The 25714-nt window shown below is 27.3% G+C and overlaps 5 protein-coding genes across 9 annotated transcripts in view; 2 read left to right on the top strand and 3 right to left on the bottom strand.

The window, feature by feature from the left end:
• The window catches only part of LOC124425129 (phospholipid phosphatase 1-like), a 21617-nt gene extending 17786 nt beyond the window's left edge, over positions 1–3831 (bottom strand). The window contains exon 1 of the mRNA XM_046965037.1: positions 2402–3831. Within this exon, the coding sequence (XP_046820993.1) occupies positions 2402–2407 (6 nt within the window). The 5' untranslated portion in view covers positions 2408–3831. The remainder of the gene's footprint in view (positions 1–2401) is intronic.
• Positions 3832–4249: 418 nt separating this feature from the next.
• On the bottom strand, positions 4250–7009 carry LOC124425033 (transcription factor TFIIIB component B'' homolog). Its single transcript, XM_046964795.1, has 5 exons — positions 6582–7009; positions 6053–6518; positions 5545–5972; positions 5353–5451; positions 4250–5165 (listed from the first exon to the last, which is right to left on the bottom strand). The coding sequence occupies exons 1-5, from the start codon at positions 6943–6945 to the stop codon at positions 4480–4482; spliced, it is 2043 nt and encodes a 680-aa protein (XP_046820751.1). The 5' UTR covers positions 6946–7009; the 3' UTR covers positions 4250–4479.
• Positions 7010–8205: 1196 nt separating this feature from the next.
• LOC124424763 (methionyl-tRNA formyltransferase, mitochondrial) lies at positions 8206–10792 on the top strand. The gene is made up of 6 exons (XM_046964252.1): positions 8206–8481; positions 8690–8887; positions 8983–9105; positions 9596–9774; positions 9855–10049; positions 10167–10792. The coding sequence occupies exons 1-6, from the start codon at positions 8291–8293 to the stop codon at positions 10334–10336; spliced, it is 1056 nt and encodes a 351-aa protein (XP_046820208.1). The 5' UTR covers positions 8206–8290; the 3' UTR covers positions 10337–10792.
• Positions 10524–19223, bottom strand: LOC124424762 (egalitarian protein homolog). 2 transcript variants are annotated; one of them, XR_006942369.1, is made up of 10 exons: positions 18619–19223; positions 18390–18547; positions 18060–18323; positions 17940–17995; positions 17471–17849; positions 17209–17359; positions 16971–17106; positions 16299–16861; positions 15228–16225; positions 14635–14729 (listed from the first exon to the last, which is right to left on the bottom strand). XR_006942369.1 is itself a non-coding variant. In XM_046964250.1 (7 exons), the coding sequence occupies exons 3-7, from the start codon at positions 14444–14446 to the stop codon at positions 11559–11561; spliced, it is 2496 nt and encodes an 831-aa protein (XP_046820206.1). In that variant the 5' UTR covers positions 14447–14516; positions 14590–14729; positions 15228–16134; the 3' UTR covers positions 10524–11558. The 2 variants fall into 2 exon arrangements, 1 of the variants encoding a protein (XP_046820206.1); XM_046964250.1 differs by lacking the exons at positions 16299–16861; positions 16971–17106; positions 17209–17359; ... (3 more) ...; positions 18390–18547; positions 18619–19223 and adding exons at positions 10524–11926; positions 12048–12433; positions 12530–12774; positions 12874–12954; positions 13031–14516 and having other exon boundaries at positions 14590–14729; positions 15228–16134.
• A 321-nt stretch (positions 19224–19544) lies between these two features.
• LOC124424909 (maternal B9.15 protein-like) lies at positions 19545–25356 on the top strand. Of its 4 annotated transcripts, none has more exons than XM_046964500.1 (3): positions 19545–19679; positions 20410–21095; positions 21190–25356. In XM_046964500.1, exons 2-3 carry the CDS (start codon positions 20652–20654, stop codon positions 21538–21540), a joined length of 795 nt encoding a protein of 264 aa, XP_046820456.1. In that variant the 5' UTR covers positions 19545–19679; positions 20410–20651; the 3' UTR covers positions 21541–25356. The 4 variants fall into 4 exon arrangements, with proteins under 4 accessions (XP_046820456.1, XP_046820457.1, XP_046820458.1 ...); XM_046964501.1 differs by having other exon boundaries at positions 19555–19684; XM_046964502.1 differs by having other exon boundaries at positions 19567–19679; positions 20415–21095.
• Positions 25357–25714: the final 358 nt, after the last annotated feature.

The following is a 25714-nucleotide window of genomic DNA, read 5'->3' as shown; positions in this document are numbered from 1 at the left end:
ATTCGAATTTCTTCATTCCCCCTCCTACCTCACCCCACATCATCATCCCACCCCACCCTGCTTTTTTTTTTTTCTTTTCCATGCTTCTTCTTCTTCCATTTTTTTTCATTTCTTCTTCTTCTCCTTTTTCTTTTTTCTTTCCCTTTTTTTTTTTTTTTTTTTTTACTACTCCTTATCTAAAACTTCGGAAAAAAAATTTTTATTCACTTTGAAAACTCGAAGGACTTGGTGGAGGGGGGAGGGGAGGGGAGGGGAGGAGGAAGAAAAAAGTCGAGAAACGATTCCGCTAATATATTTTCATTAATTTCTCTGATAGTTTTGCGATTGATAAGATAGAGGAATAAAAAAAATCGGTAGGGTCATGTGAAAAGTTACATAGAAATAAAACTTATGGTTACAAACTCGATAACCTTGGCGAGAATCGTGTATCTTTCTTTCTCTCTGTCTCTCTATATACATATCTATTTATCTCTTATTCTCTCTGTATTCGAACGAGAGACTTTCATGATCAATAACGATCCAACGTTACTAATCTTCCTTTTCATGAATCGATACTTAGATTCCTATTATAGTTAGTTCACACGAAAGCGTAATATCGTTCCAACGATAAAAGCTGACGCCTCTTGTGTATTACTCATTCCTCTCATTCCTATCGTATGAGAAAGAACATGCGCAACGTATTGAAAAATTTTTTTTCGTTTTCTTTTTCTTTTTCTTTTTTTTTTTTTCTTCTGTTAATATGATAAGTTTTATCATACAATTTAAATATGTATAATGTTGGCACGATTATGCGAGCGAAATAATTCATATCAATTTCTATCACGTAAGAACGCAAAATATTTCTTTTTTTGTGTTTTTGTTTTTCTTTGTTTCCCTCCTCCCCCACCCCCTCGTAAAAATAGAATAAAAATAAATCGTCGAGATGACATTTTCTCCGATACAAATATTTAATTATCAATTATCTAATCACGAACTATCGTGATTATTTACTATACGTTCTTTGTATTATTGTATACATATATATATATATATATATATATATATATATATATATATATATATACGAGAAATAAAATTACTACATCGGAATAAATAAAATACACTCGATAATAAAATTATAACTATTTTTATTTTATTCACAGTCCGTGCGAGATGGCTTATTTTGTTTGTTTTGTTTATCTCTTTATTTTTCTTTTTTTGATTACATACAATAGAAATAATTGCGCATTTCATGTTATAAAAATGACATTATTGTAACGATAACTTAAAAAATTGTCGCCATTTACCACATATAACTCGACGATTGATTCGAGGATAAAAAAAAATCAAAGGATGAAGAAAAATTCTCCATTAATTCTGCATTAAATATAATCCTAATACGAAATAAAAATATCGATCAAGAAAAATTCTAATACACGAGCAAAAATTATAGATCGTGGAAAGGGTAAAAAGAAAAAGAAAGAAAAAAAAAAAACAAAACAAAACAAAACAAGACGAAATCAAAAAAAAAAAAAAAGAAAAAGAAAATAAAAGAAGAGAAAAAAAGTCTCCATTAATTCTGCATTAATACAATTCTATAAGAAATAAAAATATCGATCAAGAAAAATTCTTACACGAGAAAAAAATATAGATCGTGGCAAGGGGGAAGAAGAATAGAAAAAAAAAAAAAAAAAAAAACAAAACAAGACAAAGCCAAAAAAGAAAAGAAAGGAAAAGACGATCGCAATAGAGGTCACGCGCGAAAGAGAAGATCGCGTGCGAACGATTTGAAATATTCATGAAGAACTTTGTTGTTTCCATTGCAAGAAAATGTATTTGAAATTCGTGTTGGTCTCTCCCCAGGTAGGAAAATTATACGATAGGAAACGTGAAATTGCATTTGATGTGGTCATTTCCATTCCGTTCATCTATCTATCCTTTTCTATATTTTCCTCCATTTGTTTTTTCTCTTTTCTGTTTCTTTCTCCTTCTCTCTCTCTCTCTCTCTCTCTCTCTCTCTCTTTATTTATAAGGACAAAAGGAAAAAAAGAAAAAAAACTCCTATCACGAATACCACGTTTAAAGGAAAAACCAATATGATTTCGTTAACAAGTTATTCATCAAACGAGAAAAGAAATGGAATAAATGGATTGATTCTCATACATCGATACGTTTCATGATATTAATAAATCATTATTAAATGACGCATTTAAAAGATAATAAAGGTGAAAGTCAATAAATAAAATATGAACGATAAGTAGAAATGAAAGAATCATATGATATGAAATGAAAATAGAAAAAAAAAATATATATATATATATATATGTGTGTGTGTATAAAAATAAATAAATAAATAAATAATTAAATAAATAATTAAATAAATATATATAAACATAAACTATAAAAATAAAGTAATTCTAACCTGCATTTTGTTGTATAGAAACGGTCGATGTTTTTGATTTCCAAACGTTCACAATGTTCCTTCGTATAAATATATATATGTGTATATACATAAATATATATATATATATATATATACATACATATATGTGTATATATATATATATATATATATATATAGATATATGGATATATGTCTATTTCCTTCTATCTCTTCTCTTTCTCTTTCGAAAATGGTTCAACGTTAAATTGCTTCAGGACTTCATTGCGGCGACTCGAATGAGACGAAGGAGAGCAATATATTAGATTTAAGAGTCACTGACACCAACTAACTAAAACACATACGAACACGTATACGCACGATAAGCGTCTAAAGCTTACTACAAATACGTCAGTTCTCTTCTCTCTTTTTGTATCTCTTTCTCTCTGCCTGTACCTCTTTCTCTCTCTGTCTATTTTTCACGATGTGATTTTCGCCTTTGAATATGCGATTGCTGAGAGAGGCATACGAATCACCTCCTCTTTACCGAATGAGAATGCTTCATGATTTTTTTCTTGTTTTCTTTTTCTTCTTTTTCTTTTTCTCTTTTACATACTTTCTCCTATTTCATAATGTCACCATAAATATATAAAACAAATATAGAAAAAGAAAATTATCCAAATCTATTTACTTTTTCTTATTATTATTATTATCTTCTTTTTTGCTCTCTCTCTTTTTTTTTCTTTTTTTTTTTTTTTTTTTTTTAAGTCGTTTATTCTTCTCCTTCTTCCTCCATTTTTTTTTTCTAATATTTCAATCTCTAATAGTTTGCTAATGCTTATTTATATATACACGTTTATAAACAACAGATTGTATGTATACATGTATATATATATATATATAGAACGGTAATTGAGATAAGTTTTATCAATCGAAATTTTTACGAGCAAAAATAAATCAATGAGAAATCTTAATTGTAACAATCAATTGATATTTAACTTAAAAATAATTTGATAAGAGAATCAATAATCCTTTTTACGATTCTTTACTAACAATATTTTCGAGATACAATGCATGATAATTTAAGATAAAAAATACAGAATACGTTGTTCGTTTTACATATGAAATTCGTTTTATATATCGTATAAACTGCTCGCTTATATAAAATTGTTCGTTATTTTTTCTTTTCTTTTTTTTCCTTAATTTTTTCTTTTTTTTTTTTTTTTTATTCCTAGTTTCTTTGTTTTTTCGATTAACAATTTTCGATCACAATTTTATTTGAAGAAAAAGAAACGCAAAACAACAAGAAAAAAAAAAACAAGTCGGATAAAAAAAATTATTTTTACAATTATAATATACATCGATAACCGATGAATATAGATTTCATCTTGTATCAATTTATCATATTAAGTCACATCGTCGTATAAGTGAAAAATTTTGTTTCTTCCAGTCTAGAATAATAATAATAATAATAATAATAATAATAATAATAATAATAATAATAATAATAATAATAATTAATAATAATAATAATTAATAATAATAATAATAATAATAATAATAACAATAATAATAATCATAATAATAATGCTTTTGTGAAACGTTATATGTAAAATTGTGTAACATTTCTATAATGAATATTTTATATATATGTATATACATAAAGGCTTATAAAGTTGATGTCATATAATAGAACTACTTGTATACATACATATGATATATATATACACACACACATATATATATATATATATGTATGTATGTATATATATATATATAGTCATAATTCATCCATAAAAAAAACGTTATAAAACAATCTCAAACCAAAAGAAAAATAAAAATAAAAAAAAAAAAAAAAAAAAAAAAAATTGTGAAGATTTACTCGTTAAAATACATACATATGTAAATGCTTCTCTATTTTTGTATAATTAGAAAATCTATTATTAAATATAATATATGTATATATGTATATATACATATGCATGTATATATATATATATATCGTATATATCATACTGTTACTTTTTACACGATTTCATTTCTTTAGAACCTTATCCTCTCATCAGGAAAAGAAAAAGAAGAAGAAAGAAAATGAAGATTAAAAGAAATATAAAAATAATTTATAACAAATCTCTGTCACATTCTTGTTCTTTTTTTCCTATTATCGATTTAACTTCCGAAGCGTTTGGTGTCGTAGTCAAAACTTCGGACGATGTTTTCATAGGAACGATGTCGTTCTCAATTGGAATATTGATTGCTTCGACGTTAGAACTGACCATATAAACTTGTAACACCGTTTCACCTGGTTCTTCAGGAGATTCTTTTGATAAAATAACTACCGAACCTGGTTCAACCTCACCGATATTAGGAATAGCAGATGTGATAACATCAGGATATACATCGTTATTGATAACACTATTATTGCTGATATTTGTAGATTTTATCGTTTCCTTATTATTCTCTAATAATATACCTTCAGAATGATCTGAATGTTCTACATTATGCAAGTTATTTATATCAGGACCTTGTAATTTTCTAACTCTTGGCACTCTACCAGATCTTGTAGGTCTAATTTGATAAATTTCAGCATCGCTATCAGACTCAGGACCAGATGTTGAACATGCATTTTTACCCTCCTCCGTAACTTCATCAGTTTTTTTGACATTTGATTTAAGACGTTTTCTTGGCCTCTGTAAAAACTGATTATTATTTGCCTCGATATCTTTATGCTGAATTTCTGACATTTCTGATTCTGTTATTTCGTCGTCCGTTACCGTTGCTTCTCCTACACTTCTCGCGGCAAATCCTATACAGATATATATATACATATATTTATTGTCTATTAATAATGTGTATATATATATATATATATATATATATATATATATATATATACATATTTTTATAACATCGTATTTAATCGTATACATCGTATAAGGAAAAAAAAAAAAAAAAAAAAAAATTATAATACGTTCGAGAAAAATTATACGTACGAGAGCCCACTCTTCTTTTTAATTTCTTTTTTTCTTTGTTCTTCGTATCCGTCTCTTGTTCCATGAAAAACTGTTGCCGAGTCGATGCTTCAAATTTCGCTAAAATAATAGAATTATTAAAAATCATTAAAAGTGATAAATTTCATGAAATCATTTTAAATATATATATATATATATATATATATATATTACCTAATTCTTCTTCCATTTCAGGACTAAATTCTTGATGAAATTCTAATGCCTTCTCGATTAATCTTCTATTCATTCTTTCCTCTTTTTTATATTTTAATTTAATTTCTTGTCGCGTTCTATTTGGAAAGAGAGTTTGCATCAATAAAAAATCTGTCCCCACTATATTTAATGCCTTGTAAAATTTCAATGTTTCCCATTTTGGCCATTCCTTTCCCTTCGGACGTCTTTTATAAAAACCTGATCCATAATTGTCATCATCTATTATCGCTTTTTTAGCTAATACTTCACGACTTTTCTTTGCGTGCGATTGTTCTATCACTAAACTTTGTTCATCTATTATTAATTGCCCATCAGGACCAACTTTTACTTGAGGTACTGGCATAGATGATGGATCATCTTCTCTTTCTTCCTCTTCTAATTCATCGATTCTAATAATGATTAAATAAATGATTCTTTATATATTAAATAAATTTTATTATTTAATAAAATATAATTTCGTTATACTTACTGAGAAATAGAATCTCTATCTATGTGACTTATACCGGATTCCTTTGATTTTTTCATTGGATTTGTAACAGGATTATAATATATTAAATCGTACATTGTAAGCTTCGTTCTATCCGGTGTTTTGTTTTCATGTTTCAAAAGAAATTCTCTTCTGGCTTCGGCTAATTTCCTTGCCGATTCTGATATCAATATACGCCTTTTCTGACCAGTTTTTAATTTATTAGTAACATTGCTCGATGGATTATTAGAATTAATTTCTTTATTACTTTGAACAGAACACATTGAATCATTGCGCGTTCTATTTGTTACATTATTAGTTATCCTTTTACTATCATCTTCCGATTCGCTAGCACTAGCCCCGCTACCTTGAATACTGTTGCTTCTTATTCTACCGCTATTATTTAATCTTGGTACAGGTCTCATGAAACATGATCGATTCTGTGCAGTCTTAGTTGGAGATCCTAATGCTAAATTAAAATTATAAGATATACATTTTTCAATGATAATATATTTAATTCAAAATATTTTACCATTTATATTTGTATTAGAAACTTCATGGTGATGAGTTACTTGTAGACCATTTAATTCTCCTGAATCAGATTGAACATTTTGCCTCTCTTCAATGCTCTCTTGTATCTCATGAGATTCATTTACTATTAATTTTTCTTTATTATTTGTTTCATCCGATGAATCATTTTGTTGACAAATACTTGCAGGCATATCATCTTCCTTAATAATATCATTTTTCTCTTTATTATCATTATTATCCTTATTATCCTTATTATCAATATCTTTATTATCATTGCTATTATCCGTTTCGTCTGTAATTACATTTTGTGACGTCTTTCGACGCACTGGTACTGTGGCTAATGCTTTTATTCTTGCACGTCTCATTTTGTTTAAAAATAATTTGTTAGATGTTCATATAAAAAAAAAAAAAAAAAAAAAAAAAAAAAAACCTATATAAAATATAAAATTATAAATTAATTCATATTACTTTTTATATGTTCAATATATACGTAATAAAATAAAGAATATTGACATACCTGTAATTGTTAATATAGTTCTTAATTTATAATAAAAAAAATAAGAATGTACACATCACTATCTTGTTTGCAATTTATCATTTTCATTATCATATAGTATATATAATTTATATTTATACTTGAAACCTCCTGAAAATGATAAAAAAAAAATATATATATATATATATATACACAAACACACACACACATAAATATATATAAATATTTTTAAAGAATCTATATTTATGATATACTTTAATTATAAATTAATAGAATTAATAATTAATTCCATTATCATATGCTACATTTAAAAAGAAAAATTGTTAACACTACTCAATATTTACAAATAAGAATAATTCATATTTTAATAATAATTGTTAATAATTATAATTGTCAGTTACATTCGTCCAAATATAAATAATCCAGCCCATATAAAGTGACAGCTGGAAGAGTTATAATTGTCTTGCATCTTAAATTCTTTTTATAAAAAATATAAAGAAAAGTGAATAATTAGAAATAATGTAAAAAAAAAAAAAAACATATACATAGATATAAATATTAAATAATAAGATTAAATAAGATTAAAAATATCATGCTATTAGACAATATATTTATACAAATATTTTTATATTCCGACATCTTATCCTTCCTTCAACCGCAACATACATTGACATTAAAAAGTATCGTTTACTCCATATTACCAACTTTAAGATGTATCATAATCGATTTGATTCGTTCATTAAAATTTAAAGTCCTTCTATAGTACGATGAAATTCTATTGGTGGCTACTTAAACGTTTCGCGTCTTGGATATCTATTCGATGAGACTGTCCGTGGCCAAAGTAAAGTTTGAAGAAAATCTTTAGAGCTCATATATATTGGGAACGTTCCAATGTTACGGTACTGCCAAGAAACGTATGTACGAAAGATGCGTATAAAATATGCGACACCTAGCGAGAAATTGAAGAACCTCAATGAAACGTCGATGATTGGTTCAACGAAAAGACACGTGATTGATCGATGAATGTATTTTCCAAGTTTTAGTTCGATAACTAGCCAACAGATAGCGCTGCGATACATCGATACGATATCTCAACTTGTATTCATAACGAGAGCTTATATTGATCAATATTAATCCTGCCATATGCAGTACGTGCATGAACGTTGATCGGAAATGTTTATAAGTTTTAATCTCGTATTGACTAACCTTACATAATGTTCGTAAAATCATATAAAATAAGACATAAATTTGTTGATCTCAAAGAAGCTTTTAAAAATTCATTGAAAATATTTAAGATTTCGAAGAAACAAATACATACTATTCCCAAAGAAGGACCATGGAGTGTATTATTTTTTGGCGTTGATGATTTTTCATTAGAGAGTTTAAAAGGTTTACATGAAGAATAGTTAGTCTTTAATTTAATTATTCATCACATTCGATTATTTATAAATAATATATTATGTACGATGAAATATTATATTAAAACGTGACAATTAATAAAATTCTTTTCAAACGATTTACATATTATTCCGATTGCCATTGAATTGATTTATTTCAAAGTTTCAATGTATCATTAATTTCATTCACGTACGTATATATTTTTTATCGTTTAGCAAATTAAAAAGATTATGTCGATTGGAAGTAGTTACTACAAAACAAAATAAGAAACATGAAGTTAGAGATTATGCAATGCAAAATGGAATTGTAATGAGAACATGGCCTCTAACAATTGATATTGAAGATTTTCATATAGGAATTGTTGTTTCTTTTGGTCATTTAATACCAAAGAATATAATAAATTCATTTCCATTGTAAGTGAGTTATTACTTTTGATTTATGTAATATTGATTTAAGTCCTTTATTATGAACAATTTTCATTAAATTACATTAATTATTTATCTTTTAGAGGTATGTTAAACGTTCATGGCAGTTTATTACCAAAGTGGAGAGGGGCATCGCCAATTACATACTCTTTAAAAAATGGAGATACACATACAGGTGTTACAATAATGAATATATTGCCGAAAAAGTAAATTTCATCATATTACAAATGAGTTGTTTCAAGAAGGAAGACGAAGAAAAGAAAAGAAAAGAAAATAAAAGGAAAACAATTGACCTTTAACAAAATACCTCTTATTAACTATTTATTACATTGTAATATTATTGTTTATTTGTATGAGCCATTATTATTTTCAAAAAGTGTTAAAATTTTAAACTAAAATTAATAATTGAAAAAAGTAAAAGAAATAGAGGAGCTGTTTTAATATTCAAATTATTAGTATAATTGTTAAAACATTCATAACTATAGTTAATACGAAATTCAATTTTAACAACATAACATATTAAAGTAAATATTTTATTAGTCAAGATAAATATTTTAATCTCTTCCAAGACATTTCTTTTTATATGGCAATACTTTAATGGATATGTGGTCATTCAAGATTTAGACGTATAAATAAAATATAAACAATTTATAATAAATATTAAGATGTTTTCACGTTAATTATTTTTCTTTTTAGATTTGACATTGGAGAGATAATAGCACAGGAACAAATAAGTATTAATCCAGACGAAACGTTACCAGAATTACGTGCCAAACTAGCAAAAATAGGCGCAAATCTTCTAGTCAAGACAATAGAACAATTACCATCAATATTATCAAATGGAAGACCTCAAAACGAATTGGAGGCAACATATGGTAAACGTATTATTTACAATTTAAAATATATTATGTATGAATATTAATTGAAAAAGCGAAATTCTTATTATTCCTTTTAGCTCCCAAATTTACATCAAAGATATCCTCAATAAAATGGGACGAAATGTCAGCTATAGATATATACAATCTACAACGTGCTCTTATAGGATTATATCCATTAACTACAAAATTTCGAAATACGATCATTAAATTATTAGATATTCAAAAAATAGAAAAACCAAGTCATTTATCACATATAGAGCCAAATATACCAGGTAAAAGGAAAGAATGAGAGAGAGAAAAAAAAAGGAATATAATAATTATTAATTTGTTATTTTTACGATAATGTTAGAGGAAAAAAAAAAAAAAACAAACTTTTCGGTAATTTTCAGGTGTTGCGACATATGATAAAATAAATAAAGTTCTAATCGTAAAATGTAAAGACGATAATTGGATATCTGTAGCGAAAGTATGTATTCCAGGACATCACCCGATGAGCGCAAATGATTTTAACAATGGTTTCATTCTTGGCCAGAAACAAAGAATAATAATTTTTCAATAAAAAAAAGAAAAAACATGGTTGCAACACCTTTACTACTATTTAATGAATATATATATATATACACATATATATGTACATATATATATATGAACCTTTGGAATCTAATATGAGTCATTATTACTTCTTTTTCATGATTACAATGTTGAAGAGATGAACGTGTTTATTTTGAAATGAACACAAAGGGAAATTTTATTCATGCTCGTTTAATTTAACACATTCTTTATTCTCTTGGCACTTTAAACGGCTGAGAAAAATAGGACAAAGTCAAACGATATACGTTTTAATAATTATTGAAAAGCAAAAGAAAAAAAGAAAAAAAAATGAAGAAGAGTTTATAAAGAAATGGACTAGTGCGAATCTCGTCAAGCTGAATTAAATTTTTAACTAGAAGGAGAGAGAGAGAGAGAGAGAGATAAACAAAAAAAAAAAAATAAAAAAAAGGAAAACGATAAAAGATACAATTATCGTTTTTATCTCTTATTTTGCGTATATACTTTTGAAATTACATATAATTTCGTATAAGTTAATTTTTTTTTTGTTTTTTTTTTTGGAAATATTATATATTAAATGTTAAAACAATCAATATAACTGTTATTTGTGTACACAGGAAACTGAAGGCACAGTAAAAAAGGAGAAGAAAAAAGAAAAAAGAAACAAAAAAAAAAAAAAAGAAACGGATATTCATATATTCAAGAATAATTCGTTCAGTAATACTTTCCTTCAGCCTACGATTTATCCTGTGCGCGCTCATGTCAGTAAAATATTTCCCATAAAAGGAGCAATATATGACATGTTAGTAGAGTTATTGATAAATACCATACGGTCGGATTTATACAATATAAGCGATTAATTAACCTGTCGTATTAAAATCGCAACATCATTTCTATGATAAGTGATGATTAAATCGGCTACTTTGTTTGATTATGTTTCTTTCTTATACAGTTGTAAAGAAAGGTAATCTTTTTAAGTAGATCGATCATCACATGTCGATGATATGATAAAAAGACATTTTTCCATGAAAAATCTGATATCGATAATATTTCAGATTTGGAAAAATGCCTAACGATGTATTTACAACGAGACCGAGACTCGTTCATCGTCATTTAATATTATGAAATTCGCAAAATAGATCAATTTTTCATTGCTCAGTTTTCATTACATATTTATAAAAGAACCTATTAATGGCAACATCTTTGCTGGTATTTAAAAACAGCTTAAATATCTATTTTTTTGGCGAATTCTGTAATCTTACTCGTTCCTTTTCTTCCTCCGTGACAAATACTCTCGTTATTGCGATATCACCTGTACTAAGTGTTTGGCAGGCAGCATTAACCAATATCTTAGTTTCTTTCGTTGGGCTATCAACTTTATCGTTTAGACATTTACACACACATTGTCTTGGGGAAATCTCTGTACTATTTGGCGGCGATAATTGATCGTTCGAAGACGTAGTCACAGCAGAAAGTATTGCTTCTAATTTCTCTATTTTTTCCAACCTATCCATTCGAGCATCCGATAGGATTTCATCGACCATTTGCATGGATTCTGTTAAACTCGGAGTCTCGGAATTTCTTGGTGATAATATTCCACCTAAAAATATCGATCGTAATTTAATCATTGAATAAACATAAAACATAAATATAATTTGTCTCGTACTTTGTAATAATCTTATCATTGGGAACTTTGGTTATTTTAATATTATAAAATATACCAGAATGCGAATTCTCCGAGGTGTAACTGTCCATGCTATGATATTCCGTATCTTCCATTTTATCTTCGTCGTCCTCGTCGCTGCTATCACCTTTATCTTGACCCATATTCTCCAATTTTTCCAATTTCTTAGCAACCTTATAATTACCCTTTAATTTCTCTTTCTCTTCCTCCGTAAGATCTAAATAACGAAGAAGACGAATTTCCCGATTACTTAATACAATGTTTTTACACGTTGCCTCTTCCATTCTTTTCTTTAAATCTGCAACTTCCGTTTCGACTTTTCTTTGCTTTTTACGAGCCTTCACTTCTGCCGGTTTTATATGCATCAGAATTTGTTCTTCGCATAATTCTGTAAATAGGCTTTGAAACTCCGGCTTGATCAATCTACACATAAACAAAATCAACAAAAGATCAACAAGATCGACAAGATCAACAAGATCAACAAAATCTACCTTCCCGTTTGTTCTCGCAATAGCTTACCTTGTCATAGAAAGATATACCCGTGGTACAAGACTGAGAACATCGCTACTAGCATAAATCAACATATCTCTAGTCATAGGCCGACGAGACCAGTATCTTTGGTCTTTACGATAAATATTTTTTAATTGTTCCTTCAAGGGATTACATGGTGCCCCATAATGATCGCATAAAATATTTAAATTGACATTTTTTACTTTGTACACAGGTTTCCCTGTTTCTTGAAATTGAATTACGGCATGTGCAGTCTGTATATAATAAAAAATGTAAAATTCTTACGACGAGAAAGTTTATTATAAAAAAAAGGAAAATATATGTACATATATTGTATGTATATGTATACATACCTGCGTGTCAAAGACATTATTTAGCGTTATGTTAAATTGTTTATATAAATTAACGCTATCATTTTTACAATCGTGAATCACCTAAAAAAATTAGATAATCTTTGTAAAAGATGTTGTTAATATAAATATCTGGTCAGGCTTCTTAAAAGAAGCTCACCTTGATAACTTTATCAGTTTCTAAAAGTTTTTGAAGTCCGCCAGCCTGTACGAGGGTAGGACATGTAAATAAATCGAAGACATAAGCTTGACCACTCATAGTCCCAATTTGTATTAGAGTTAATTGTCCTTTAACACCCAAATTTATTCCTTCGCAATCAAACGAAATAACATTATTATCTGCTCGAGGTTTGCGAGGATTTATTATATCTTCTATAATCTGTAAACTTTCTTTTGGGTTTACAATTACCCTTGTCTGTTGTAATACTTTTAATTTCCACGCGTCACCCTTTTGAATACTCTGTAAACTGCGATCTTTATCGGTATTATCTGCTAACGTCTTCATTACAAGCGTATTTATTCTTTGTTTAAGCGTTTGCTGCTGTAAACTTACTAAAGGACAGTTATTATTAGTTTCAACAGGTGTAGGAGTTGCAGTTTGCGATGTATTATTTTCAATTGGTGAGTTGTTACATACAACGCTTTCTGAGTTTACTGCCTGAGAGGATGTCTGTGTATTATTTGATAAACTTGTCGTTTGTTGTACTGCATTTATTCGATTTACGGCATTACCACGATTTCGAGTCAATTGCATAGGTTTCGTTTTCGTGTCTGTTTCTAACGTAGAAGATTTTCCCCGTTCTATCAATGTTACGAGATTACTTTGAACATGGAAGGTGTCGGGAAACATTTTTATAAATGTAGACAAATCTCGAACCGTTTTAAATATAGACGTCCAATTTTGTCCATGACAAAATTTCTCATTAACCATATTAAACAATATATCTATAAAAATTGGACCCTTCTCTTCTATGCATTGGGCAAAAAATTGTAATAATTTTACAGTAACTTCGGGATCGATAGGCGTATCGGGTTCCAATTCTACGAATAATTTTACTTTCATTCCTTCGTATTGTTTCAACATTACATTATCGTCCGTAACTACAAAGGCACCAGGATACTTCAAGAGAAAATCTCTAAATTCTTTATAGCGTTGACCAGAAATGTGTCTTACTTCTGGAGAGGCCTGCGATCGATGTCCAAGTAGGCTAGTTATTGGTACCTCGGTTCCTACTCCGTATTGCATCAATTTATTAGAAAAATATTCTACTGCTTCTCGTGCATAATCACGTGTTCCACTTAATTTAAATCCACTGTCTTCTTCGTGTACAGATTGAAAAGTATTAATGGAAACGTAATCACCGTTTATAATAAAAAGTGATGGATGTTGAGATAAAAATTTCTTAAGGCCACTCTGGGATCCACCTGCTATTTGACGCATTTCTTTAGTGAATCCTTTAGCTCCAAATTGACAACTTAAATCGTGTAATGTCCGTGGTCCACCTTTGTCCATTAAACGTTCAAAAAAGAATAAGAGAGTCATATTTCTGACCATCTCATATTCAGAACTATCCATTTCGTAAGTTTTTATTATTGTTAGATACTCCTTTGATCATTCGTAATTGATGGCACTGTCACGAAATATCCTAATAATATTAAAATATTATTTAACATAGTATAAAAGAGAAACTTTTTAAATTACGAAATACGCTTATTTACCATAATATTCAAATGACAATAGTAATAACAAAAATGCATAATCAATCATAGAAAATAATGTTTTTTTATATCCTTATAAGAGATATGCATGACGATTGACATAAGTTAGCAGATACATCGCCAATAACACAAACAGGATCCTGCACATAAATATAAATTGATATGTTATAATAAAAATATTAATTAATTAAATTATACTTTCAGGAAATTTCATTTATTCGCACATAGTAATCTTGTATAAATAATAATCAGGTGTATTTAACAAAAAAAAAAAAAAAGAAAAAAAAAAGAAAAGAAAAGAAGAAAATAAAAACCAATCGATCAACCGTGTTATTGAAATTACCCTCTCTACATTATTTAATATCCGATTAATACATTATTTAATTAAGTAAATCAATATTTCTACATTGTTAACAATATTGTATATTCTACATTGGTAAAAATAGATTTATTCAAAGTATTATATATTTGGCATACAAAACATAATACCATATAATATTTTATGGTAATTCACATATATATATATATATATGTGTGTATATATATATATATATATATATATATATATATACATATATATATATATATATTCTATTAAACATTGCTATCTCGCATGATGTAAATTATACAGTATTTACCATTGATGGCTGAAGCATTAGTCCTCTTCATTAAATATTCGACATATTTGAATAAATGAAATCTAAAATATTTTCTAGGTCAACACATTTTAATTAAATTTCCAATAATAATAATTAATCAACATAAATTATATTAAATATTAATCGTTTCCAAATAAAAACATTATATTATTTTAATATTAAATAATAATAAATATAACATTAATAGGCACTTCGGAAACAATTATTACAGATCACCAAGTATCCCAAGAACAAAGGATACCAAATTTCTAGATTGCAGCTGGCACTTGATAAACTTGAAGATATCAGGTATTCTCACGAGAAGTTATCGCCACCTGTCGTTGCGTAACTACAACTTTTCATTGCCGCGTCTTCTTCGAAAGATTGTAATCAATCGTAATATAATAATATCACATTACATTGACATGTAAACTTCGAATGAAATAATAAAGAGCATTGTTGATCGTGAGCTCCATTTACATTGTACGTAAATGTCTCATGTCTATGGACTTATTTACATTTAATATTCATTGACACATTTTATGATATATAGATATAAGGATATGAAATACTTATACGATACATGACAAAACATGTCTTATGACAAAATATTGGATCTATAAAAAATTAGAAAAAAATATTTCTTTATTTAGCATTTCATGAGTGTTCTTTTTTTTTCTTTTTTTTTCTTTTTTTTTTTTTTTTCTTTTTTTTTTTTAAGTAAAGTGTAAAAATAACTTTATAAAAAAATATTTTATATTATATTATTTATGTGGAGCATAATTGTTATTAACATTATTGTTATGTCTACCAGCACTTGTGTATCTTTGGTTAATATCTGATTGGATTATTAGAAGATGCTTTTAATTTTAAACGATTTTTTTTCTTTTTTTTCTTTTTTTTTTTTTTTAAGCATCTTTACCTGTATCAAGTAATACGATCTCTATACATTCGTCAATATTTTTATTTTTTCTTATATCCACATTGTACGTATTGGCCTATAGAAAATTGTTAATTATATTAAAAGGGTTATAAAATTTATTTCTTTATTAATAAATCTAATATACGTACCAATTGTAACAATGCCAAGAAATATCTAGCTACGTCATAGCTATGTTCACCGTCCACAATATTATCAAAAGATGCATTTTGACTTTTATCATTTAATTTTTTAATAATTTGAGATGCATAATTTTGTATACTAAATATAGGCTTTTGTTCAACTTCTGCAAGTTTCGATTGTATCGACTGATGCCATTTAGTAATTTTACGATCAAGTTCAGTTTGAACATCTGAATCCTCTAAAAGTTCTTTCATCTTATCTTTAATCAATCTTTCGTAATTTGGCAAAGAATTTTGTAAATCGCATTGTGAAGAGACACTGTTTGACCTTGAAATTATTGAATCAGTTGGAGAAACTCCACGTGTCTCGCAGTCAAGAATACTCGATGAATTTGCTAATATACCAGAATCATCAAGGAATGCATCATCCGTAAATGTATTATTTTCGGTTGAATTTTTTTTCATTCTTAAATCATCGATCGTTGTATCTGTTGTTTCACAATTGAAAGAAGTTAATTTTTCTGCATTTTTAAAACAATCCTCAAAAACCTTTTGCATTTCATTGATTTCTTCTGAAAAACAAAAGGGGAAAAAAAATAAATAAATAAATAAATTAAAAATTGATCAATCGAACGAGCATCATCATCATCATATTAAAATGTAATAATACAAATTTCTTGCCTGATTTAAATTGTGGCAGTATCTGTTTTTTGGATCTATGTCCAGAATTCTTATCTTGCAACATTTTAGATTCTTTCAAAAGAAAATTTACTATGCATTCATCCTTGTACATTTGCGAAATCATTTTTCTTTTTCTCTGTAAATGTTAAAGTAAAGATTGATCTTGACAATATATATATATATATATATATATATATAGTAAAAATGTTTATATATGATTGATACTAGAAGAACTTACAGATTCAGTTTTAGAAATCATTGAAGATGTTATATTTAATAGATCAATACGTTTCTTTTTTATTGAAATGTTATGTGTAAGAGATATTGGTTCCCATATTTTTGAATTTACAATTTTCTTTGTATTAGTTGAATATTTAATTTCTTTTAATCTAAAATTATATTAAATTTTTAACCCATTAACAATCAATATTGCCTACATATATAAAAAAAAAAAAAAAAAAAAAAAAAAAAAAAAAAAAAAAAAAAAAAATATTTAATACCTTCTGTTAGAATGATGATTTTTATTGTTTGGAATATTACACGCATCATCTGCGTTATTCATATTTGTATAATTATTAATAAGTAATTGCTTGTCAATTTTAGAATTTTTTTGAAATTTTTCTTTTTTACCAATAATTGTAGGCTGTTCTTTTTCATTAATTGCATTGTCTGTTACATTAAAATCGTCTGTATCAATTGAACAATCGGCATTATTTAATACTGGCGATAAGCAACAATTTGTTAAAGTTTCTGTATTATTATTGGTCACTATATTGCATATGTTAGTTGGATTATTAAAATTATAACTGCTATCAAATGTTGACATATTGGAGCAATACCCTGACGTAGCAGAGATATCAATGTCCATTATTCCAAAGTCTAGAGAAAATATTAATAAATTATTTTATTAAGAGATAATATGTATATATATCTATATCCATATATATATATATGTATATATATATTTACCATCAGGAGTAGGTTCATCTATCAGTAGACCATTCATATTCAAATATTGATTACATCTATACACAATACAATAGATTATTATTAATGACATTATTAATATACTATAACTATGTAACATACCTGAAATGATATTTTTTTCCAATAACATCACCATGAATATCGATTATTTCTGTCATATTATGTACAAGATCATCTGCAATATTTTCTAATTGAGCAAAGCGCCGTGTTAACAATTTTACAGGTTTTTCTATATTAAATTTATTTTTCGTATTAATATTCTTTCCGACTTCGTCCGCCAAATTGCACAATTTAAAATCATCAAAATTAATGGAGTTGTTTAAATGTTTTTTATTGTGTTTCAATTTTTCATTTGCACTTTCACCTCTGTTAAAATTATGAAAAAAAAGTTTACTCTTATTATTCTACAATGTCTTAAAGTGATATACATACTCATAATCGATAAACATTTCATTTAAACATGCAGTCTCATCAAGAAGACGTTCAACTCTGTGTACATATATGTTAACAGAATTTTGGAGAATTAATGCAGCTTCTCCAAAGTTAACATCATAATGACCTTCAAGTAAAGAATAATATTCTTCTAGAATCTGAAATAGTATTATAATATTGATAAATTTCTATCAATTTATTTACAAATAATCCTAAAATCCATACATACTTCTGAAAGTGGAAAGTTCCAACTTGCAAGATCTTTAGCTGGTTTCATAAGCTGGCAGCTAATATCTTGTAGATTAACCATTTTTATACAAGTTATAATTTTAAATTATCATTTATTATTATTATTCTTTCATTCCCTTTTGGGTGTCCCTTTTTTTTCCCCTACTTTTTTTTCTTTTCTTTTCTTTTTTTTTTTTTTTTTTTTTGTTTTTTTTCTTTTACCTAACACTTAATTATTAAATAACACCCACAAAAAACAAGGTTAAGAAGATATCGATGTAATATTAGAACATATAATTTATTGATTATCACTAGATTATTATTTATTGCACGATAAATTTGTTAATAATCATTGATAAATTAATATCCTCGAATTTATTTTCTTTTCAATATTAAATTGTAGTCACACATTTCGACTTCTCAAATTATGCCGCGTTCAATGTTTCGGCTTAAAAACTTTTATCCCTGCTTAATTCTAGAATTTCTTCTCTCTTAGTTTTTTTGAAAGAAATTTCTCAATCTTTATCCATTCGCTTTATCGCATTTAAAATGAAATGATTTAAATGTTTTATAAATTAATTAGCCTATTTAACGATTTCAAATATTTATAAAAACAAATTTAATCGTTTAATACGAGGAACAAATCAGCTTTGTATTTTCCATGAAACAGTTTCCAATTGGTGGACAGATTATTGTTGCTTCTTTAAACGTTTCAATTTATTCAAATTATTTTGCAAGTTTTTTTTATACAACAAAACTATTATTACCTTTATTGGAAAATTTAAAAAAGCAATAATAATAACGATGATAATGATAATAATTACGATAATGCGAAACAAAAAAAAAAAAAAAAGAAAAGAAAAAAACAAGAAAAAGAAATGGACGCGGATCATTTCAAATTTTGATTTTATCCTTCGAACGATAGTACGCACTTATCGAAAGTTTGTATGGTTTATGGACTTGGATGCAACGTAACACGTGTTGGGTCGAGTACGTTTATTTAAAGAGGGAGAGGACGTAGTGGTTTTGCCAGAAATACGAGTTTTTTTTCCACATTAATTCGTAAGGTTAATTTAATATTATTATTATAATTATGAGTGCTTTGTTCAGATGTGAATACATATGAATGGTGATTAGAATTGAAAAATATTTGTCATTTAAACAAGTTTGAAAATAGTGATATTAGAAATATACGTATCGTTTGCCACACGTTCTATTGGCATAAGAATGAGCTGGCATAAATTGCGTTCGTTGCTTGAAATAATGTTTTCATTCAAATTTAAGCCATTTCGTGTAGAAATTTTTATATCATTTTGAGTGAATGATCATTCTAAAGATTAACGATCTAAATATTTCTTCGTATTTACTTTAATAGATATTTCCTAACCTTTGAAACTAAAAATCATGGTCCAATTGATATGCATAACATATTGTTATGTAGTCCAGTTGGAATATGCTATTAATCATAGCGCATATGTACGCACATATTGTTAATATTGTAAAGTCAATTATAAATATATTTTTGAGGGGAGGGGGATCCTTCTTAATAATAACAAATGTTAGTTATTGTTTATTCGATGGACAGTTTTCATATCGGGGGTTTCAGAAATTAACTTTGCTTGGGATAAATATAAATTTCTAAAGAGTATTTTTTAAGAATATTTCTATACAAAAGTATTTTTGTCTCTGCTAAATAAAAAATAGAAATATTGAAATATTGAAATATATGATAATAATGTGTTCTTTTTTTTCTTTCTTTTTTTTTTTTTTCTCTCTCTTTCTTTTTATATAGATCAGTTTTAGAAAGAAGAATTTAAATGCAAGAAAAAGGAAGACAGTAAAATTATTCCGTTTATAATTCAAAAAAGAAAACATAGATCTTGAAACATTTAAACGTTGTAGCGTTGCAAAAGGGCTCTATGTACTCCATATCGTCTTCCTCGAATGGTACTTTAGTTTACAAAAATATTGTGTCAGTTTATCAGAAGAGGAACAAGTCAGGAATTTATAAGTTTATCAACCAATACTGTTATCATGCGCAACGAAATTACAGCAGCAGTACTATTCTTAGTACAGCTGATAGAAAAAAACGAAAAATTTAGTCCCGATCAATTGGAATGTTTCAAACGACATTTAGTTGAATTGTTGACGGAACGTTTTAAAAATCATTGGTTTCCTGATAAGCCTTTCAAAGGTCAAGGTTATCGTTGCATACGTGTGAATGGGCATAATAGAAGGGACGCGACCTTGGAGAGTGCTGCAAATGCTGCTGGAGTGAAGTACGAAGATTTGTCTCTACCAGTAGAGCTTACACTTTGGGTTGACCCTAATGAAGTTTGTTGTCGTTTTGGAGAAAGTAAGGGATCATATTGCACATTGGCATCATTTGATGATAAAGAAAATACTGTACCAATTTTTCAAAGAGATAATCATGCAGAGAAAGAAAATAAACAATCTGAGAGGCAGACAAAAATGCTGGTATGTATTAGGATTATATATTTTGATATTTACGCATTTAGCTATACAGATAAGAATAATAATAAGAATAATTGCATATAAATATATTTCACAGAAAACCCCACTGGTACCTACTATGGAAGAACAACATGAAGTAAAACCTTTAAGCTCTGCAAATCAAAATCAACATCATAATAGTACTGGTACAGGTAGGAGGCGCAATTTGAACAGTCCCAGACTCCATGTTAACAGAAATCGTACTTGGTTTGGTCACTCCTTTGGCATGGGCTATGGACCTCATCCGATCACTCAACCATGGTATAATATCGTGCCACCTCATTTTTTGAGCGGTCCATCTCCACCTCCCTTCATGGGCCATCGGGGAAACAAATGGATTCCTCCTTCTTATCCTGCTGGCCCAACCCGTTTTCATCACTGGTCTCCAAAAGCTACTCTTAAAGTATAAACAAATTTGATCCAGGTATAAATAAGAAATCTGTTCCTTTATTATTATTATTACTATTATTACTATTATTATTATTATTATTATTATTAATATTATTAATATTATTAATATTATTATTATTATTATTATTATTATTATTATTATTATTATTATTATTATTCCTTTTTTTTTTTTTTTTGAACTATGGACAATGGTAATTTCTTTTTTGTATTTTTCATTCTATTTTATCTTTGTAATTGTGTAGTATTTTAACTGCCATTTCTTATGTATTAAAGCATATATCTATGGGGCTAATCTAATTATATTTTTATTAATCATTAGGAACAGATTTCTTTATTTATCGGTGATGAAAATGATTCATTCTGTAATTACAAATGACCTTGTTCAAATCGCGACTAAGGCTTACGATTTTTTATGACAAGAGATGTTGTATTATTACATGTTTATATACATATAATTAATCCAAATAATAGATATTTAACTCCGGATGCAAGGTTGCTTGTAAAACACTAGTCTATTGGGGATATAAATAGAATGTATTAGTTTGTATTCATATGAAAAGAGGCAATGAAATTTGGAAAGCCGTTTGCGACAATTTCTTATCAGATTGGTTTTTAAAAAGAACTTTTTTATGTGAAACATAGAGTAAGTAATCTCTCTATATACGAAGCAGTATTGATTTGTGTATATGTATTTGAAAGGAATGACAAGTCATAGATAAATTATTCGTGCAATTTATTACACAGCGCGGTTCAGTTCCTTTTACAGCCTGTCTCTTTTCTTTATGCTGATCATGAACATTGCGTCATATAAATTTGAAATATCAAACGTAAAGAAAGGAATTTTCTTTTTATTCTCTTTATTTTCAAAAACTATATTGGATTAACAATAACAGTGATTTAAATAGAATCTTTCGAACATTATAGAAGCATGTATTTGAAATATTGTTTTAAAATGTATAATATGTACACATATTTGAACGTATGTGTGCATATGCACATTTTTGTTTTTAAAGTGAAAAAAGTAATTTGATTTTATTAAGTAAAAGTACAATGATATTACGATTCCTTTTTTTCTCTTTTCTTTTTTTTCTTTTTTTTTCTTTTTTTTTTTTCTTTTCTTTTCTTTTTCTCTCAATATTATTTAATTAGAAATATTATTAATTGTTCCAAAAAATGACATTATTATACAGGCACCTTCATTAGAATTTCTGTTTTATGTTAATAGTACTGCACGAATATTATGCCTGTCGTATATGATTATAAGAAATCAATATCTCTTATTTTATATATGGTCCTTTGGTATAAAAGAATTAAGTCTCTTTTTCATTAATCTGTAATTTATAAATGTGCATTAATTATATTAATATATTAATATTTTACAAAAAATTATAATATTAATGCAATGTCAGATTAATACCAATGTAATGTACATTTAATCGTGTATATTGTAGACAATTTATCACGAGTTAGTATCTTATAGTTATATAAGCTATATATTTGCTTTATCTGCCAATGCAAACAGTGGTATAATATACCTAGTATCGATAAATATTTTAGTATCACAAATATTTAAGAAGTGCAATATTTTTTTAGTTGACAATTGGATACAATTGTTGATAATAGCTGTCAGAATCTATTCACGATGTAAATCATATGTTTGTATTTCTCTGTCTATTTTTATTATTCAGATTTCAGTATAATTTTCTTTGATTACAAATTTATAGAAATAATTAATATTCTCTCTCTCTCTCTCTCTCTCTCTCTCTCTCTCTCTCTCTCTCTCTCTCTCTTTCTCTCTTCTTTCTTTATTTTATTTTATTTTTTTTCTTGTTTTATTTTTTTTTTCCTCACTAACTTAGGCACAAACCAGATTAGTATCGTTGCAGTATAAAATCAAATTTATCATTTAACTATAAATAAATGGATTGCTCTTTGAAATTTTATATCGAAAAATATTATAGTTTTGCTATTTCCATGTTATTTATAATTAAATGCATGTGTAATTGCTCTAGCATAGGTAATGTTTGTGTTCACTTTGTTAAATCTTATATTCAGATGAGTTATTTTAATGTTAAAGTGCAAAGGGTGTTAAAGGTCTATATAAATGCAAATATGAAATGTTTATGTAGTATTAAGCAATGTTGCATTCGGACGTGTTCTTTGTGTGAGTGTATGTGTAGTTGGCGCGCGCGTTGCGCATCGTGCGCGCATTACATACCGATGATGTATGTATGCATGTGTATATATATATAAAATGTGTGTAACGAACGATATGACGAAATAATTCGAACTTTTCTATCAAAATTACAATAATCATTTTTGCCCGAATTAAGCGCGCTTTATACGTTCTATATATAATATTTATATGTATATTTTAAAACGACTGATATATTCGATCGGATTTTCAATGAAAAACAGAAAGTAAAAAAATGAAAGAAAAAGAAAAATAAAACAAAAACAAAAAAAAAAAAAGAAAAGAAAAGAAAAGAAAAGAAAAAAAAATTTCATTTGTTACACAAAGAAGAGATCTCTATTTGTTGAAAAATTTATCTACAAATAATCGTCGTAATTGAAAATCAATCGTTTAATTTAATAATGGCATTGTTGTCACTTTTACTTTTTCTTTAATTTTAATCTAAAGAAAGAAATTTCGATCGAAGTAAAAAAAGAAAGAAAGAGAAGAAGAAGAAAGAAAGAAAGAAGAAGAAAAAAACGAAACAAAACAAATAAAAGCATTTCTTTTAGCACATCAGCATTTTTATATATTATATATTCGAATGAAGAAATATTTAAATACATAATCGGGCAAAATACGATTTGATTACACGAACGAATGTTACAAAGACAAAGCTTTAAAATTATTCCGTTTTTAATCTTATATAATGCGTATACTCGAGCTTAATTTCATTGAAAATGTGTGTACGTTCGTGAGTAATAAGAGAGGAAGAAGAAAAAGAAAAAGATAAAGAAAAAGAAAAAAAAAAGCAAGAAAATTGTGAAGGAAGAAAATTTAAACGAAATGAAAAAGAAAAACGAACAAAAGGAAATCAAACGAGGAAAGTAATAACAAAAGAAAAACTGACTGCGACGGATAATGTCGCGCCGAAACTTACGCCATTTTTCTTTTTTTTCTGCGAATTAACCGAAGCGTTGAAAATTATTCGACAAATAATTGTTAGAAAACGTATCTCATACGTAAACATTGCGTGCGTCTCTTTTCTTTTATTTTACACTATATATATACATATATATATACATATATATATATATATATATATATATATATGTGTACGTTGTAATAATATTTTTTGTTTGTTTGTTTATAATCACAATAAATGATAATAATGACGACTACGACGACGACGACGACGACAATGAGGATTAACGATAACGATAACGATAACGATAACGATAACGATGTTATAATTTAATTTTGTATTCAGTACCAGTTCTTGCATTTTGTTTATGATTTTATGAGGAAGAAAAAAAAGGGATGAAAAAAGAGGAAAAAAAAAAGGAAGAAGAAGAAGAAAGAAACCCATACACACAGACACAGACACAGACACGCGCGCACACACATTAAATAAAAAAAAAAAAAAAAGAAAAAAAAAGAAAAGCAAAAAAAAAGAAAGAAAAAAATTAGAAGAACAGACGTACACGTAAATACACATACACACACCAAGAGATATACAGGATGGGAACGAGCGCGCGCGCGCGCGCGCGTGCGTTACGTGCACGGCGCTCACTATTTGTTTCGTGCTAACCAATAAAAATTATTCATGTATCAAGCAAAATATACTTATCGTTAGAATTATTAATTATTATTAATTAGTAGATGATACCTCGATGGGGCAGGAGGAGGAAGGGGAAAGCGGGGGGGGGAGGGTCGGTGGTGGGAGGATGGGTGGGAGTATTAGAATTATAAAACACAAAACAATCAAAAACTTTTCTTATTAACGAATATTTCAATGATAGAAAAAAATTTAACGTATAACCGATAATATTCATTTATCGATTTATCTATCTATTGATTGTGACGAGACGTAGAGAAATATTTATAAATTATATATATATATATGTGTATATATATATATATATATATATATAAATATATATATATATATATATAAATACATATATATGTATAAAATATATACGCATACATATATTAT

The sequence above is a fragment of the Vespa crabro genome, chromosome 6, assembly GCF_910589235.1.
Source record: "Vespa crabro chromosome 6, iyVesCrab1.2, whole genome shotgun sequence".
NCBI classification, from domain to species: Eukaryota; Metazoa; Arthropoda; class Insecta; order Hymenoptera; family Vespidae; genus Vespa; species Vespa crabro.
The sequence above is the reverse complement of the archived record's forward strand: the minus strand, read 5'-3'. Positions and strand labels throughout refer to the sequence as shown.